Source organism: Pipistrellus hanaki, assembly GCF_964339955.1.
Source record: "Pipistrellus hanaki genome assembly, chromosome: 1".
NCBI lineage: Eukaryota > Metazoa > Chordata > Mammalia > Chiroptera > Vespertilionidae > Pipistrellus > Pipistrellus hanaki.
In genome coordinates, this window is record NC_140503.1 from 43,647,685 (window position 1) to 43,664,845 (window position 17,161).

The 17,161-nt window shown below is 40.8% G+C and overlaps 1 protein-coding gene across 3 annotated transcripts in view; it reads right to left on the bottom strand.

Annotated features, from left to right (window-relative positions):
* Positions 1 to 17,161, bottom strand: part of ZNF609 (zinc finger protein 609) — a 214,459-nt gene that overhangs the window by 171,481 nt on the left and 25,817 nt on the right. For all 3 annotated transcript variants that reach the window (XM_084886555.1, XM_084886556.1, XM_084886554.1), the window contains exon 2: positions 15,653 to 16,525. In XM_084886555.1, coding sequence (XP_084742681.1) covers positions 15,653 to 16,399 — 747 coding nt within the window. In that variant the 5' untranslated portion in view covers positions 16,400 to 16,525. The remainder of the gene's footprint in view (positions 1 to 15,652; positions 16,526 to 17,161) is intronic.

The following is a 17,161-nucleotide window of genomic DNA, read 5'->3' on the forward strand; positions in this document are numbered from 1 at the left end:
CAATTCAAGTCAGAATCCTATCAGTCTTTAGGCAGCAGTGATCTCTGGAGGCTTTGAATCTTTGCCTGATCCAACTAGTTAGAAACAGTCTTTAACACTGTCCTGGACTAGAGATTGAGAGGTGTGGAGGATCTACCTAATACATAGTCACAAACCCAAACAGACAGCCAAAATGAGGAGACAAACAACCCCCAAATGAAAGAACTAGAGAATTCTCCAGAAGAGATAACTGAAATGGAGAAAAGAAATTTACTTGAAACAGAATTCAGAGTAATGAGGGCAAAGATGCTCAACAGCATGAAGAAAAAAAAATATAGTAACTGGAGAAAAAAAAAAAAAAAGGACAGTTTGAGGTTAAAAAAAAAAAAGACACAACACAAATAAAGAACACATTAAAGAAATACACAGCAGGTATGGGGAAACTGAGGATCGAATCAGTAAATTGGAAGACAGAGTTGAAAATATCACTCAGAGAACCAAAAAGAAAAAAAACATTAAAAAATAGGAGGACAGCTTAAGGGCGCAGTGGGACAACGTGAAATGTAATAGTATTAGAATAGCAGGTGTGCCAGAAGAGGCAGAAAGGGAGAAAGAAATAGAGAATGTGTTTGAAGAAATAATGGCAGAAAACTTCCCTAACTTGGCAAAGGAAAAAGTTCAGGAGGCACAGAGAACCCAAAACAAAAAGAACCCAAACAAGCCCTAGATGGTTTGGCTAAATGGATAGAGCATCAGCCTGGGGACTGAAGGGTCCCGAGTTCGATTCCAGTCAAGGGCACATGCCCAGGTTGTGGGATCAATCCCCAGTGAGGACATGCAGGAGGCAACCGATCAATGATTCTCTCTCATCATTGATGTTTCTATTTCTCTCTCTCTCTCTCTCTCTCTCTCTCTCTCTCTCTCTCTCTCTCTCTCTCTCTCTTTCTCTCTCTCTCTCTCTCTCTCTCTCTCTCTCTCTCTCTCTCTCCCTCCCTCCCTCCCTCCCTCCCTCCCTCTCTGAAATCAATAAACACACACACACACACACACACACACACACACACACACACATATATTAAAAAAGAACCCAAACAGGCCCATGCTCAGACACATCATAATTAAAATACCAAAAATTAAAGACAAAGAGAGAATCTTAAAGGCAGCAAGAGGAAAAAACCTCTGTTACCTAAAAAGAAGTTCTCATAAAGCTGATACCTGATTTCTCATCAGAAATTCTACAGGCCAGAAGGGAATGGCATGAAGTACTCAAGGTAATGGAAAGCAAGGATCTCAGAGCAAGATTACTATATCCAGCAAGGCTATCATTCAAAATTGTTGTTCAATAAAGAGCTCCCAGCCCTAACTGGTTTGGCTAAGTGGATAGAGTGTCGGCCTGCGGACTGAAAGGTCCCAGGTTTGATTCCGGTCAAGAGCATGAACTTTGGTTGTGGGCACATCCCCAGTAGGGAGTGTGCAGGAGTCAGCTGATCGATGTTTAAAACTCTATCCCTCTCCCTTCCTCTCTGTAAAAAAATCAATAAAATATAATTTTTAAAAAAGAGCTTCCCAGACAAAGAAAGGCTAAAGGAGTACCTCACCACCAAGCTAGCATTACGAGAAAGGCTAAAGGGATTGCTGTAATGAGAAAAAGAAACAGAGGGAGAAACGTAGCCATACTGAATTAAAATGGCAATAATCAATAACAAAATTAAATGTAAATGAATTAAATGCTCCAAATCAAAAGGCATTAGGGCTGAATGGATACAAAAACATGAGCAAACTATATGTTGTCTACAAGAGACCCACCTCAAAACAAAAGACATACACAGGATGAGAGTGAAGGGATGGGAAAAAATTTCCATGTAAATGGAAAAGAAAAAAAAGCTGGAGTTGTAATACTCATATCTGACAAAATAGACTTTAAAATGAAGGCCATCACAGGAGACAAAAGTCACTAGATAATGCTAAAGGGATCAATCTAACAAGAGGATATAACCCTGGTAAACATATATGCACCCAATGTAGGAGCATCTAAATATATATATATATATATATATATATATATATATATATATATATATATATATATATATATATAAATAACTTCTTTAACCAAGAGATTGACAACAATATAGTAATAGTAGGGAACTTTAACACCCCTCTGACTTCCCTGAACACACCTTTCAGACAAAAACTTAACAAGGAACCAGAAACTTTAAAGACACACTGGATCAGATGGATTTATTTGACATTTATAGAACATATCACCCCAACGCAGCAGAGTATACATTCTTCTCAAGTGCACATGGATCATTCACAAAGATAGACCACATGTTGGGGCGAAAAACAAGTCTCTACAAGTTCAAGAAGACTGAAAGCATATCAAGCATCTTCTCAGATTACAGTGGAATGAAATTAGAAATCAACTACAGTAAAAGCACCAAAAACATTCAAACATATGGAGGTGAAATAGCATGTTAGTACACAATGAAGATCAAGAGAAAAATAAAAAACTTCCTGAAAAAAATGAAAATGAACACACAACAACCCCAAATCTCTGAGACATAGCAAAAGCAGTCTTGAGAGGAAAATTCATCACACTACAGACATACTTAAAAAAAAAAAAAAAAAAAAAAAAAAAATCAGCAATAAACTATTTAAACCTACAACTTAAAGAACTATAAAGAGAACAACAAGAAAAGCCCTGAGTAAGTAGAAGGTAGGAAATAATGAAGATTAGAGCAGAAATAAATAACATAGAGATTAAAGAAAACAATACAAAAAATCAATGAAACCAGCAGCTTGTTCTTTGAAAGAATAAACAAAATTGATAAACCATTAGCCAGACTCATCAAGAAACAAATAGAGGACACAAGTAAATAAAATCAGAAACAAAAATAGAGAAGTAACCACTGACACCACAGAAATACAAAGGATTGTAAGAAAATACTATGAACAACTATATATCAACAATGTGAAATAGACAAATTCCTAGAAAAATATAATCTCCCAAAATTGAATCAGGAGGAATCAGAAAACCTGAATAGGCCAATAATAACTGATGAAATAGAAGCAGTAATAATTAAAAAAAAAACTCCCACCAAACAAAAGCACAGGTCTAGTAGGCTTCATGGGGGAGTTTTACCAAACATTCAAAGAAGAACTAATATGTAAACTCCTCAAACTATTTCAGAAAATCCAAGAGGAAGGAATACTTCCAAACTCGTTTTATGAGGCCAGCATTATCCTAATTCCAAAACCAGATAAAGACACTACAAAGAAAGAAAATTACAGGCCAATATCCGTGATGAACATAGATGCTAAAATCCTCAACAAAATATTAGCAAATCACATCCAGCAATATATTAAAAAGATCTTACACCATGATCAAGTGGGATTTATTCCAGGGATGCAAGGGTGGTACAATATTTGCAAATCAATAAACATAATACATCATGTAAACAAGTTGAAAGACAAAAATCACATGATCATATCAATAGACACAGAGCCAGTGTGTCTCAGTGGTTGAATGTCAACCTATGAACCAGGAAGTCACGATTTGATTCCCGGTTCAGGGCACATGCCCAGGTTGTGGGCTCGATCCCCAGTGTGGGGCTTGCAGGAGGCAGCCAATCATCTCTCTCATTATTGATGTTTCTCTCTTACTCCTTTCCTCTCTGAAATTATATATATAACCAATGGGAAAATATCCTCTGGTGAGGATTAGCAGAGAGAAAGAGAGGGAGAGAAACAAGGGTGCTTTACACAAGTGGACAACCTTTAGTGTGTATCATGACCAATGGGAGAGCTAATGTTAAAACACTAATTACTAAGGCCTCAACCCCCGAGTTTCTGTGTGGGGACCTAAGATGGGAATTGCTTTTCTAACAAGTTTCCAGGCATCGCTAGTGCGGATGCTCGCACAGGGACCGCTGCTTCATAAGAAGGCCAAAGGAAGTAATCCACTCTCACCTTTGCTACCACCTTCTCATGGGAAACATTTCTCTCAGAGAATTTTCAACAAAAGAACACTTAGGGTTTAAAAACACTCCCAGAGGCTGAAAGCTAAGAGACTACTCTTCCCAACCCTCACTTCACAAAGGCTCCAATGTCACCAAGGCAGTAGAAATCCAGAAAAAGAGAAATTAGAATGATTGTAAACTCTGCTCAAGAGCTTCTTAAATCCACATTTTACATCTTCAGCCTGAAAAGTGTTTCCTTTGGCTCTCCAAGGGCAAGAGAAATGCCAACAGAAAAAGGAAGTAGATTTTTTTAATACTTAAAAAAACGAGAACACACTCTGAAAATATAATTTTGACCTACATACAGAAAATTTCAAATTGCTATAAATCCTCTTGTCTATCTTTCCTTTGTCCCATTATCCTGCATCTCGAAAAAGCTATTCCTTTTATCCAAGACAGACCCAAGGTCTACCGGTATACTTTCTTAGGTAGCTTAAACATTTATTATATCAAGGTCATCTAAGATGAATGTCTTCAGGGGATAGAATTTGTTAAAAATGTATCCTCAGCAAGCCAGGGAAGCTTCTTACTTGGGTGGGTGCTCTCAACCATGACTAAACTGTACTGAGAAATATATTTTAAAATATTAATATGGCCTGGCACCTTCCTGATGCTAATCCTTCCAGGCCCATCCCAATGGCACAACTGGGAAATTAACAGAAGAGAAAAGCAATCTTCCCTCTGCTCTCGATTTTCAGATGCTTCTCCTTAAAGCTTTGCCATGCACAAACTCACACACACACACACACACACACACAGATATAACATGTGCGCGCACACAAATAACTCTCAGCAGGAACCAAAAATCAAAGCCTAACCCCATGGTTTTTAAGTGAGCAAGTCCAATTTCCTTCGTTGTAGCGCTTGACACATGCTGGCTGGGAGCCGTCTGGATTTTTTTCTGCCTTGTTCCTGCACCAGAAGGCTCTGCACTGCAGGTCAGGGGATGATAAGGAAATGAACAGTGTAATTTCCAAGGCCTCTGAACACAGCCCTGTCAGCAGCTCTGGAGGCAGGTTACTCAAGCATGGCTTGAAAAGTGAAAACCACAGAGAGGAGGGCTCAGCCAGCCAGCAGTGGCAGGATCTCAGCTGTGTCTGTTACTGCCACCTCCAGCCTAAAAGCCCAAACCCTGCTGCCTCCCTGGATGAGCACTGCACGTAAAAGCTCTTATACCCAAATGGCAAAAATACATATTCACAGTGGGGGAGAAAGATTAAGGACTAGGACTTAGATTTTCCATGCACTCTTGTGCAGAAACAAAAACATTTAGGACTCTTCCAGCATACATGAGATGGCACATGCTAGCAAACCCACAGTAACATCTATCCAACATATCCTGCCCCACATCAGGGATATGGCCAGGAAGGAAACTCAATTCATATGAAATTCAACAGGCCACTTCAATATCCTTTGAAGCCAATTTTAGTACCCACTCCCCCAACATAAATATCAGGGGCCTAAGAACACATCAGCAGCATGCAAATTTTCCAACCCATATTTGAAACTTCTAAGCATAGTGCTGTAAGTCTTAAACAATGTGTTTATCTATTTATACTGAGTTCCCTATATGAGTGAAATGTTTTTATACTTCAGCCATTACTATCTAGGGTGCGCTAAGACTTATTTCAACTCAAATCATGTTTTTCTTTTTTTCTGATATTTATTGAATGCTTCCCAGGTGCCAAGCACTGTTCTAAGTGTTTAATATGGACTAATTTAAACTTACAACAACACTACACAGGAACTACTGTTTTCCTCATTTTGCAGATGAGAATATTGGGGTATAGCAGTTAAATAACTTGCTCAAGATCTCTCAGTTAATAAGTGGCAAAGCTAGAATACAAACCCAGGGAATCTGGCTCCAGAGTTTACACTCTTAACCACTAAATTATATATAAGAATTTGATGTGAAATTTAAGTTTAGAAGGTTGGTGCTTTAAGTGAGAAGTGGATCCCACCTTATAAAGAAAATTCACAATGATTCTCAAATATTAAAGTATATAGCAATTATCTGGAGAGTCATCTGGAAGTAGATTCTGGGACCCTACCCCTATTATGTGTTTAGCACATTTGGGGTAATGTCCAAGAATCTTTATTTTTGACATGCAGATGATGTAATGCACCTGGTTTTAAGGGCCACACTTTTAGGAACTCTGCTCTAGATGAACTGTAATCTCCTCAAAGAGCAGTAACCACTTTGCCACGTATACACCCAGCACCACGCCTAATATCTAAACTCTAAATACACTCAATGTACCTAATGAATTAAAGGTAATAAGTTTTATCATCTCTTTACAGTTAGTATCCACTATACATTTAAGGTCTGCCAATTAAAGATATGTCCAAGAAGCCACAGGGCAGGATTATTGCTTTTTGTTTATTTGGTTTTTATCTGCAATTGCCAAATAATGAGGGAGACGGCAATGCCTCAATGATTACAATGAAAATTTGACTGAATGCTATATTCTGGAACACACACAATACACATAGCCTCGAGAAGTCAATCTCCAAGTAGCAGTTTATAAGTAACTTTCCTGTTTTATATGTAATAAAATAGGTTCAGTGCAGGTGTAAGTGGTTATTCTTTGTAAATATGATAATCTTACAAAAAAAAAAAATCTAAACTCAAAGGTCATTTTACTACCTACAGTGTTAAAATCAGAATGAGAGCAGTCTTGAAGCATACACAGGAATGTACTCAAAATGGAGCAAAGAACAGAAACCATAAATTACATAGAATAAAACATAGGAACTAAACTTATGGACTTTGGTTTTAAGAGAGGATTTTATGAATTTGACCCCAAAGGTAAGGGAAAAGCAAAAATAAATAAATGTGACTATATCAAACTAAAATCCTTCTGTATAGCAAAATAAACTGTCAATAAAACAAAAAGGCAACCAACCAAATGAGAAGTTATTTGCAAACAACACCTCTAATAAAGGGTTAATATCCAAAAAATATTTTAAAAAAACCCTCATACAACTCAAAAACAACAAACCCCCAAACAATCTAATAAAAATATGAGCAGAGCACCTGAACAGACACTTCTCCCAAGAAGTCCAAATGGCCAACAGATACAGGATAAGGCAAAAGTAGGTCTACTGTTGTTAGTATGGAAAATAATTAATCTATATATATAAAACCCTAATATGCAAATTGTCCCCATGGGAGTTTGACCAGGAGACTGGAAGTTCAATTGCTCACTATGACATGCACTGACCACTAGGGGGTGGCACAGAACAAAGGGAGGCCCCAGCCGGCAGCTGGAAGGCCCCAAATGGTCCTGATCACTGGCCAGACCTAGGGACCCTACCCATATACAAATTTTGTGCACCAGACCTCTAGTTAATTAATAATAATATAAGAATAAACTCTGTATTTTGGGTACTCACAACTGTAAACCTACTTTTCTCCCATCATGTATATGAAAAGATGCTCAACTTCACTAGCTATTAGGGAAATGCAAATTAAAACGACAATGAGATATCACCTCACACCTGCTAAAATTATCAACAAGTAACAAGTGTTGGAGAAGTTGTGGAGAAAAAGGAACCCCCATTCCTGATGGTGGGAATGTAAATGGTACAGTCACTATGGAAAACAATATGGAGATTCCTCAAAAAATTAAGAATACAGTTACTATATGACTGACCCAGCGATTCCTCTTCTGTGTAACTACCCAAAAAAATTGAAAACATTTGTAGAGATGAAGGTACCCCCATTATTCATGGGCCAAGACATGGAAACAACCGAAGTGTCATTGGTAGCTGATTGGGATAAAAATGATATGGTACATATAAGCAATGGAATACTTAGCCACAAAAAAAAAAAAAAAAAAAAAAAAAGATGAAATACTGCCATTTGTGACAACATGAATGGATCTTGAGAATATCGTGCTAAGTGAAATAAATCAGACAGAGATAGTAAAAACCCACATGATTTCATTCATATGTGGGATGTAAAACTGAAAGCAACAAATGAACAGACAAGACAAACAAGACCTCACAGACAACAGTATAGTGGTTATAAGAGGGAAAGGGTGGTGGAGGTAGTAAAGATTTGTAAAGGTTATAAAATATAAGGGGATGGAAGTGATACTATTGAAATAATCTGGTTATTTAACAGGAAAGGAACAAAAAGAAGACTAGATAATATAGGCAAACCATGTAACGCTAACACTCTCCAAGTCTGTTCCCCACTAACCAAAGGAAAAAGGGACTGGACAAAAGCAGTTTGGACACATGCCCAATACTAGTTAGCAAGGTCTGAGTGACATGGGAAGGTGCTTACCTGTCAGTCACACCTGGAAGCGAGTCAATGGCAAGAATAGGTGTGGCCACTGCAAGGGCACAAAACCTGAATATTGAAACTCCTAGATAAAGGAGTTTACTCTCTCGGCTTGCCCTCTTGCTGTTTGCGCCTGCCTCCTGTTGCTGGGGCACATTCCTCTGCATTCACCCATGTGGCCTACAGCCATGCGGGCTCCACACAATGGACTAATGGACTTTAACTAGCCTCATGCTCTGCCAGACCAAGCTGCAACAGGAATGGAAGCTCTGGACACTAGTCCTGCTTCTGGCTTTGTTGAACCCCCAGTTGTACCTTTTTTAGGACTGAGCTAAGGGGCATGGGACTTTGGAACCTGAGGTATATAAGTCCATGAAAATAAAGTCTTCTCCCACATCGCATTCTCCCCTGGGAGCTTCTAAAAATGTTTATTTCAATGGTGCCCACAAAACCCCACTTCCACGAGCAACGGAGGAAGCCCACCCGTGTATTCCTCCAATAACAGAAGGAAGATGTGACTTTGGGTAGTAACACACAATGCAATATACAGATGATATAATATAGAATTGTATACTTGAAACTTATATAAATTTATTAACCAATGTTACCCCAATAAATTTAATTATTTTTTTAATGAAAGTAGTCTTGAGATTATCTGGGCATTTACATCCAATATATCTGAGGTAGGTTTAAAGTGGAAAATTGAGAATCCCTCATAACAATTAAAGATTTAAGGATCCTGGAGTAACAGCATGACAACAATGTGGCAACAGGGAGAAACAAGATGGCGGCATAGGTAAACACCTGTACTTGCTGCCTCTCACAACTACATCAAAATTACAACTAAAAGACATAACAACTATCATCAAGAACCACGGGAAAGCTGGCTGAGTAGAAGTACTACAACCAGAGAGGTGAAGAAAGTGCACTGAGACTGGTAGGAGGTGCCGAGGCGAGGAACAGGCTGGCACCCTAGTGAGCTGCTTTTAATCGGGAGATACAAGCTCCCGCTTGCTCTGAACTCCAGTTCAAGGTGAGACTCTGGAAGACCCAGACACATATGGGGAGAAACTGGACTTTCTGGCATTGGGGTAGGAACGCAAGGGCGGCTTTCTTCCAGATGGAGGTGCTGGCAGCAGTCATTGTTCCCGCACTGGGATCTTTCCAATGCAGGGCTGACTGGCAGCCACTGCTGTATTCTCTGCCCTGGGGATTCCCTGAGACCCCACACCATCCAATTTACAACCCCACCCAAGCTGTGTGCAGCAGCTTCTGCATATGGCCTGCCCTTTCTCAGCCTAAAACCTGTCAAACAGGCAGCAGCTGGGTTAGGGAGCCCCAAAGCTATCAAAAGAAGGCCCAAGAACCTTGCTTCACAGCTGGGCCTTGTCTGGGCATTCCAAACCCCATACAAAGAGGAGGGATCTGCAGATCCCTCTGTAGCTCCTGGTGGGTGGCCCCAGGCACTGGCTGACTTTGCACCTCCTTGGAGATCCAAGAGCCAGTGTGCTCAGTGGTCAGTGTGAGATCATACCAGATTACAACTCTTCACATCCTTAAGTGATATATTCAAGGGGCAGACTCAGTGAGCACCAAATCCCCACTGAAGTAAGTCCTGCTCCATAGGTGTCTCCTGCACAGCAGCTCTTCCATTGTAGACACAGTTGGTCCTCACAGCCAATTGGCCTGGAGGTCAGTTCCTCCCAGTGATACCAACTGCAATCAAGGCTTAACTACAACAAGACTGTGCACACAGCCCACAAAGGGGGTGCACCGAGAATATCCACTCAGGTGATTTCGGAGGCTGAGCCACTGGGCCCTATAAGACACCTACCACACAAGGCCACTCTGTCAACTCAAGGAGACATAGCAGCTCCCCAATACATAGAAACAAACACAGGGAAGCAGCCAAAATGCAGAGACAAAGAAACATGTCACAATGAAAGAAATGGAAGAAAGCAAAATACTAGATATAGAGTTCAAAATCAGAGTTATAAGGTTACTCAAGAATCTAGAAACCTTCAAGGAACTTAGTGAGACCTTCAAAGATGTTAGTGAGAATGCCAAAAAAAAAAAAAAGAAAAAAAAAGAAAAGGACCAGTCAGAAATTAAGCATACACTGATTGAAATAAAGAAAAAAAATACAGCCCTAACTGGTTTGGATCAGTGGATAGACCATTGCCCTGAGGACTGAAAGGTCCCAGGTTATATTCCAGTCAAGGGCATGTACCTTGGTTGCAGGTACATCTCCAGTAGGGGTTGTTCATGAGGCAGCTGATCAATGTTTCTCATCAATGTTTCTAACTCTCTCCCTTCCTCTCTGTAAAAAAATAAAATATATTTTTTAAAAATAGAAAAATAATATACAAAGATTCAACAGTAGAGTGCAGGATCCCAAGAATCAAGTCAAAGATTTAAAATATGAGGAAGCAAAAAACACCCAACCGTAAGAGCAAAAATAAAAATATATATATAAAAATAAAAAAATGAAGATAATGTAAGGAGCCTCTGGGACAACTTTAAGCATACCAACATATGAATTATGGCAGCGCCAGAAGAAGAGAAAGAGCAAAATATTGAAAACCTATTTGAAGAAATAATGACAGAAATTTTCTCCTAACTGGTGTTTAGGAAGCACACAGAACCCCAAACAAGAGGAATCCAAAAAGGACCACACCAAGACACATCATAATTAAAATGCCAAGAGCAAAAGGCAAAGAGAGAATCTTGAAAGTAGCAAGAGAAAAACAGTTAGTTACCTACCTACAAGGGAGTACCCATACGACTGACAGATGATTTCTCAACAGAAACTATGCAGGCCAGATGGGAGTGGCAAGAAATATTCAAAGTGATGAATAGTAAGAACCTACAATCAAGATTACTATACCCAGCAAAGCTATCATTCAGAATTGAAGATCAGATAAAGAGCTTCACAGACAAGAAAAAGCTAAAGGAGTTCATCACCACCAAACTAGTATTATATGAAATGCTGAAAGGTATTCTTTAAGAAGAGGAAGAAAAAGGTAAAGATAAAAAATTATGAACAACAAAGTGACAACAAATACATATCTATAAATAAGTGAATCTAAAAATCTGATGAACAGAATAAACTGTGCTGAATGTAATAGAATCAGGGGCATGGAAAGGAAGCAGATTGACAATACTCAGGGGGAAGGAGTAGAAGGTGAGGAAAGAGATTGGACAAAGGTTTTACACCTATGGACGAGGACAGTAGGGTGGGCAAAGGCCTGGGGTGGGGTGGGAATCGGGTGGAAGGGGGGACGGAGAGGAACATCTGAAATAATCTGAACAATAAAGATTTAAAAAAAAAAAAAAAAAAAAGAGGAGGAGGAGGAGGTGGCAGAGGAGGAGAATGTGGCAACTAAAACCCTGGTTTCTATGTCTGGCTTTGCCACTGACTATCTGGGAGATCCCAGATAAGTCACATGACCTCCCTGGTCTTAGTTTCCTCCTCTATAAAATGAGGAGGTTGGACAAGATAATCTTTCCCTGGGCCCTCCTTGAATTACAACACCCAAATGGAAAACAGAGCTGCTGAAGAAAAAATAAATTAAACTCAGTCTCCATTGTAGTTAGAGAATACATCTCTGTCCCACATAAATATAAATTTTTAAATATTTTCCATAAAGAAAAATGCTTTAGGGCATTTGCTTCAGGAAGCAAAGCTGACTGCTATGCCATCACTAAGAAAGAACAACTAGAGAAGGAGGAAGGTGTATCAGAAGGAATAAAAGAGACCTGACCTTGGTTAGGCAATGAGGGATTGCAACAAAACAGAATTGAGCTAGAAGGCATAAGCCAGGGCAAGAAAACAAAACCAAGGGCAAAGGAAGATGCTCTTAGAACAAAGACTGTAACAGCAAGCAAGATCAGAAGGCAAAATAGCTAAGAGCATACTTTGCATTTTCTTTGTATCCTAAAGTAATGGGGGAAGTGGTAAATACATGCAGCCTTCTGAGAGCAGCATTAGCAGTGTTTCTATCTTACAAGATCAAAGGCAGCAGTTAAAAAAGTGAGAGGAGCTTCTAGTTGCAAACTTCTAGATCCTGTAGACACTAGAACCTACTGGTTATTTTATATGACTTTAAAAAAAAGTCTCACTTAAACTCCTGTTTTAAAGCCTGTCTCTGTCTGCAGGAGCCACCACAGATAGATACTGCCTTCTGTGGTTTGTAAATTCTTTTTTTCTTGCCTGTCAGGGTGGCAATGCAAGCACAAAGCTTGGAACATTCAGACAGGCACCCTCCCTCCTTCCTACCTCCCCTTCCATCCCTAACTTAACAACCTATCAATCAAACCCCTGGCAAGGGAACAGGCAGGAGCCAGAAGGCTCAATCTTGTTTATTCCTCAACAACACCCCCCTCCCTATCCCCTTCTCTTCAGCTGGCAGGAAGTAAAAGGCAGGAGTGTTCAATAACAATTCAGGGCAGCGGCAGTTGCTAAGAGCCATCCCTGGACTCTCCTAGAACTCTGGGAAACAGCACAGTGAGCCCTGCCAGAGAGAGGTATAGAGCAAAAATGAGATCCAATGAAGGGAAATCCACATCCTTGGCTGATAGAAAATTCCCTCAGTGATAGCCTAAGATACCTACCTTGATGAGAGGGAAGATCCTGAGTTAATTTGAATATTCAAATCCCCCTTATTAACTAGTGGTACACAAGTGACAATTCAGTGACAATTCTATTCTATACCACAAACTACAATTTGTCTTCTCTCCTATTTCCAAGTAGGGGTGAGGGTGAGGGAACCTCCTATCAATGTACTTTCTAAATATTATGAGTTTTCTTCTTCATGACAATTCTCAGCTCAGATTATGTAATTCCTAGATTATATCAAATCATCTGTTTTGTTTCTGTTGGTTGTCCCTACATGGAAGGAACATTCCAAACCAGTTAAGCCACAGACAAGCCCATATCTCAGAGAGAAAATTTTAAAAGAAATTTACAGAGACTTAGCTCACAAGCTATTTTACTTAGCATCAAATACTGACTGAACACTTATTATGCCCCAAACTCTATGGTCCCTGTTTCTTGAAAGCTGCAAGATCCCTAGTCTTCTTTTCCTCCTCCCATTACAAAAATCACTCTCTCCCTGCACAGTATTTTCATCTCCTAGCAACGTCCAAACATTTATTTAAGTAATTGCTTCAATGGTCAAAGGCTTCATGCAAAAGCACCCCAGAAACCGGCTGTTCAAAGGAGTTGAGGGAATAGGGAAAGGAACTGAGAAACCAGGTTCATGCTTATAGTAACATCAAACTGCAAAATAAATGTTCTGCTTCTGAAAGTAATTCCTGGCAATTTTATCTTTCTTCCAAAAGTCTCTCTCCCTTTTCTCTCTCATTCTATTTCCCCACTCTCAATTGCCTTAGGAGACAAGGCTTATAACACACCTACATTATTAAGGGACAAAGTCCCCAAGCGCCAAGGTGCATTCTTAGCTGAATGCATTGCATTTTTCAGTCCAATTATAATCTGAAGGGCAGCCTCCCAACTAGTCTCTGCACCTATAAGAGAAAATGGGTTTCATTTGCTTCTCTGTTGGAGACTATCCTGGGCACTTAGAATTAAATCCAACATGAAGCTAAGCATCATTAATCCTTTCACCCACAGACTAATTCTGAGTTTAGGAGATTGCAGCATTGAGGCCAGAGTTCTAAACAGAAAGGAAAATGAAGGTTACTCTTAGAAGTGTCCATTTTTAAGCACAGGAAGAACAATGATTATATGGCAGGAGTTTACTGCCGCCAGACGTAGGGAACACTCTAATGGGCCTGGAACAGAAACAAGAACTCCTGGTACTCCCAGGCCTCTTCAAAACAGTATTATCCATCTGCACCCCAGAGAAAATGGCAAATCACAGCCAGCACAGGATGAACCATGCCAATAACCAGCTGGAACTTGACTCTGCTGAGGTGGACTATAGCATCTGCCACCTAAACACAGGCAGCCTCTCTGGCAGCTGCCAATGGTAAACGGAAATGAACCATTGTGTTATTAGCGGGGAAAAATTCACAGCCCTGTTACTAGGGAAGCCCCGATGTTGCTAAGAGCTACAGATGTGCCAGAGGCAAAGACCAAAATATCTATAACAAAAAAAGCACAAGCTACCACTGGAATCCAGACACTGAGAGGGCACTACCACCAAATCATACACACCCACCCTCTATTTACTAACACTTACATATGGAAATAGGTATTCCCTGTTGTAGCTGATGTAATTACAGAGAAATCAATTTATACGGTATCTGCAGCGATCAGCTGAAAGCATAGGGTGAGCAGAACACAAAGCAGAAAATTGAGAGCCACTGAATGAGCAGCTCAGCCGCTCTGCAGGTAACTGTAAGCTACTGAAGTTTAAGGCAGCTTGAGCTGACCCTAGACTCATACCTACTCTGCTCCAGCCCTGCAAGCTTGATATCCTGAGACATGAACTAAGTCATCTTCCCAGAGGAGGAGAGCCCCTCCAGGGCTGCAGGCACCTGCCCTTCCAAGTCAAACAGGAGGCATGGTATCATCATTACACTGTTTGGCAGCTCCAAGAGACTTTGATTCCCAATAGTTGAGAGATACCTGGCCAAGAACTATACCTTTGGTGGCCAAAGAATCTCTTTCAAGGCTAAACTTTCATACACTAATTCAAGGCTCTTCCTTGCCCCAGCTTTCCTATTTTCAGCTTCAGCTATGTTCTCAGACCTGCCACATTGGTCAGTACACTAACTCCTAAGGCCTGATTAAGTACCTCATAGCATAGTCAGAACCTCCTTCCCCTTGTTTTCCTATCCCACATTGTGCTCCTTTGCTCTTTGGTAGCCACCAATACAATACCTGGTAGATATCACACCATGGAACTTATTTTTATTTAACCCTTTTCTTCTCCAGAGACCCAGCAGCACCATTTATCCCATTTAGAATAGCACTCAACCATAAACCTACTAAGTTTATCAATTTATTAAGTTTATCAATGATTATGAAGATGAAACAACATTCAAGCTGGAGAATCACATAAAGGTTGATGTCAGCCTTCAACAACAAGTATCTGAGGTGAGACAACAACAAGGTGGGAGGTTCTCAACTTGATTTATAGAAAATTCATCCTACAAGTAGCTGCCCCAACAACGAATATTCTTCTCCAAAATGTCCAGGCCTGCTGTTAATGAATCTGTAGGGAATCCCAATTTGAAATAAAGCCACATTATCATTACCAGCTTCTCTGACCTTGTAATTGTCAGAGCAGCTGGTAACTAACAAGCCTCCCACAGAGTGCACATAGCATTTGGTGGTTAGTCCAGGGCAGCTCTGACTGGCAGTGGGCAGCCAGATCTGGCCACCTCTTACCTTTTCAGACTTGACTTTCTTTAGCAGGCGACACTCATTCTCCCCTTCCTCTGGCTCCGGTTTAGCTCCCAAAGGATTGAGCGCTGCCCCAGGCTCAATAGCTATACTCCCAAGTGGCTCCACAGCTCCTGCATCCACCCCTGCACTTCCATCATATTGACCACCCCGTGCTCCCAAGGGGACTGGCTGGAGGACCCCAGGATCCTTTTCTGAACAAGTCCCCACTCCTTCGCTTCTCTCCTTCTTGCTCTTAGATGAGCTGTTCTCCTTCTCCTTTTTGGAGCCGGCTATACTGCGGGATGCCTTAGCCGCCTTCTCTGAGCCCTTGGAAGCAATAGCAGCAACCAGGCTTCCTGCATTGGCACCATCTCCTGAGCGTCCCTGCACCTCTTTCTTGCTAGTTGCCCCCTCACTTGGAGTGAACAAGGAAGTCCCTGGAGTGGGTTTGCTAGTGTCTTTGCCACTCTTATTCCTTTTGGATTTTGATTTGCCTTCCTTCCCTTGAGGACCTGGCACTGGGGTCACAAACTTGATGTTGTCTGGTAGTGTGGCCACAGCATTGGGAGCCGGTATCCCCACCTCCTTTGAGCCTGACATTTCCAGTTTCTGCTGGTCCTTTTCCAGATCGGCGTCCAGGTCAATGATGAGATTCCCTACTCCAATGTCCCATTCATCCCCACTGTCGTATGTCTCAACCGGGTTTGCATCCACTCCTTTCCCTCCGGAGGCTCCACTGCTCAAGGACATCTTAGAGTCAACGTCCCACCTCAAGATTCAAGGCTCTTCCTTGCCCCAGCTTTCCTATTTTCAGCTTCAGCTATGTTCTCAGACCTGCCACATTGGTCAGTACATGCCCAGTGGACCACATCATTGCTGGAAAAAGAAAATGTAAAGAACTGTTAAAGGAAACAATACAGGCAAGAAGACAGGCTGAAATAAACTCCCACACATAACAGACCCTTTCCTAGGGGGCTAGCACATCATAATGGACAAGACAAACCAGTTCAATTGTACTTCTAACCAAGTCACATTGGACCAGAGAAGGGTAAATTCCCACTTCATCTCCCCAGGGATGAGTACAATATTTCCAAGTGCCTGGAGACTCTGTGGTCAGCCTTAACTAGGAATCCTCTAGAGTTAGTTTCCCATTCCCAGCAGACTTATTTCTACCATTGCCAGCTGGCAACCTTCCCTCAATCAATACAAGCCCTAGCATACTACAGACTCAAGTTCTAGCACAACTTTATTACTCCCACCCCCTTTTTCTCCTTGTTACTCTTGAATTATCTGAGACTCAGAAGATAGACTAGAAAAGGTTTAAAGCCCTCCACTAACAGGGCCTGTCCCTACTAAAAATAAGTAAATATTCTTTGTCATTTTACTATTGGCAGTGGGGTATCTAATTATGAATAAAAGAGAAAAGCAAGCAGAACTGGGGGGAAATACATCAGGACAGGGGACAAAAATTGCAACTGGAAGAGATATCCTCAGAGAGGCCTCAACAATCAA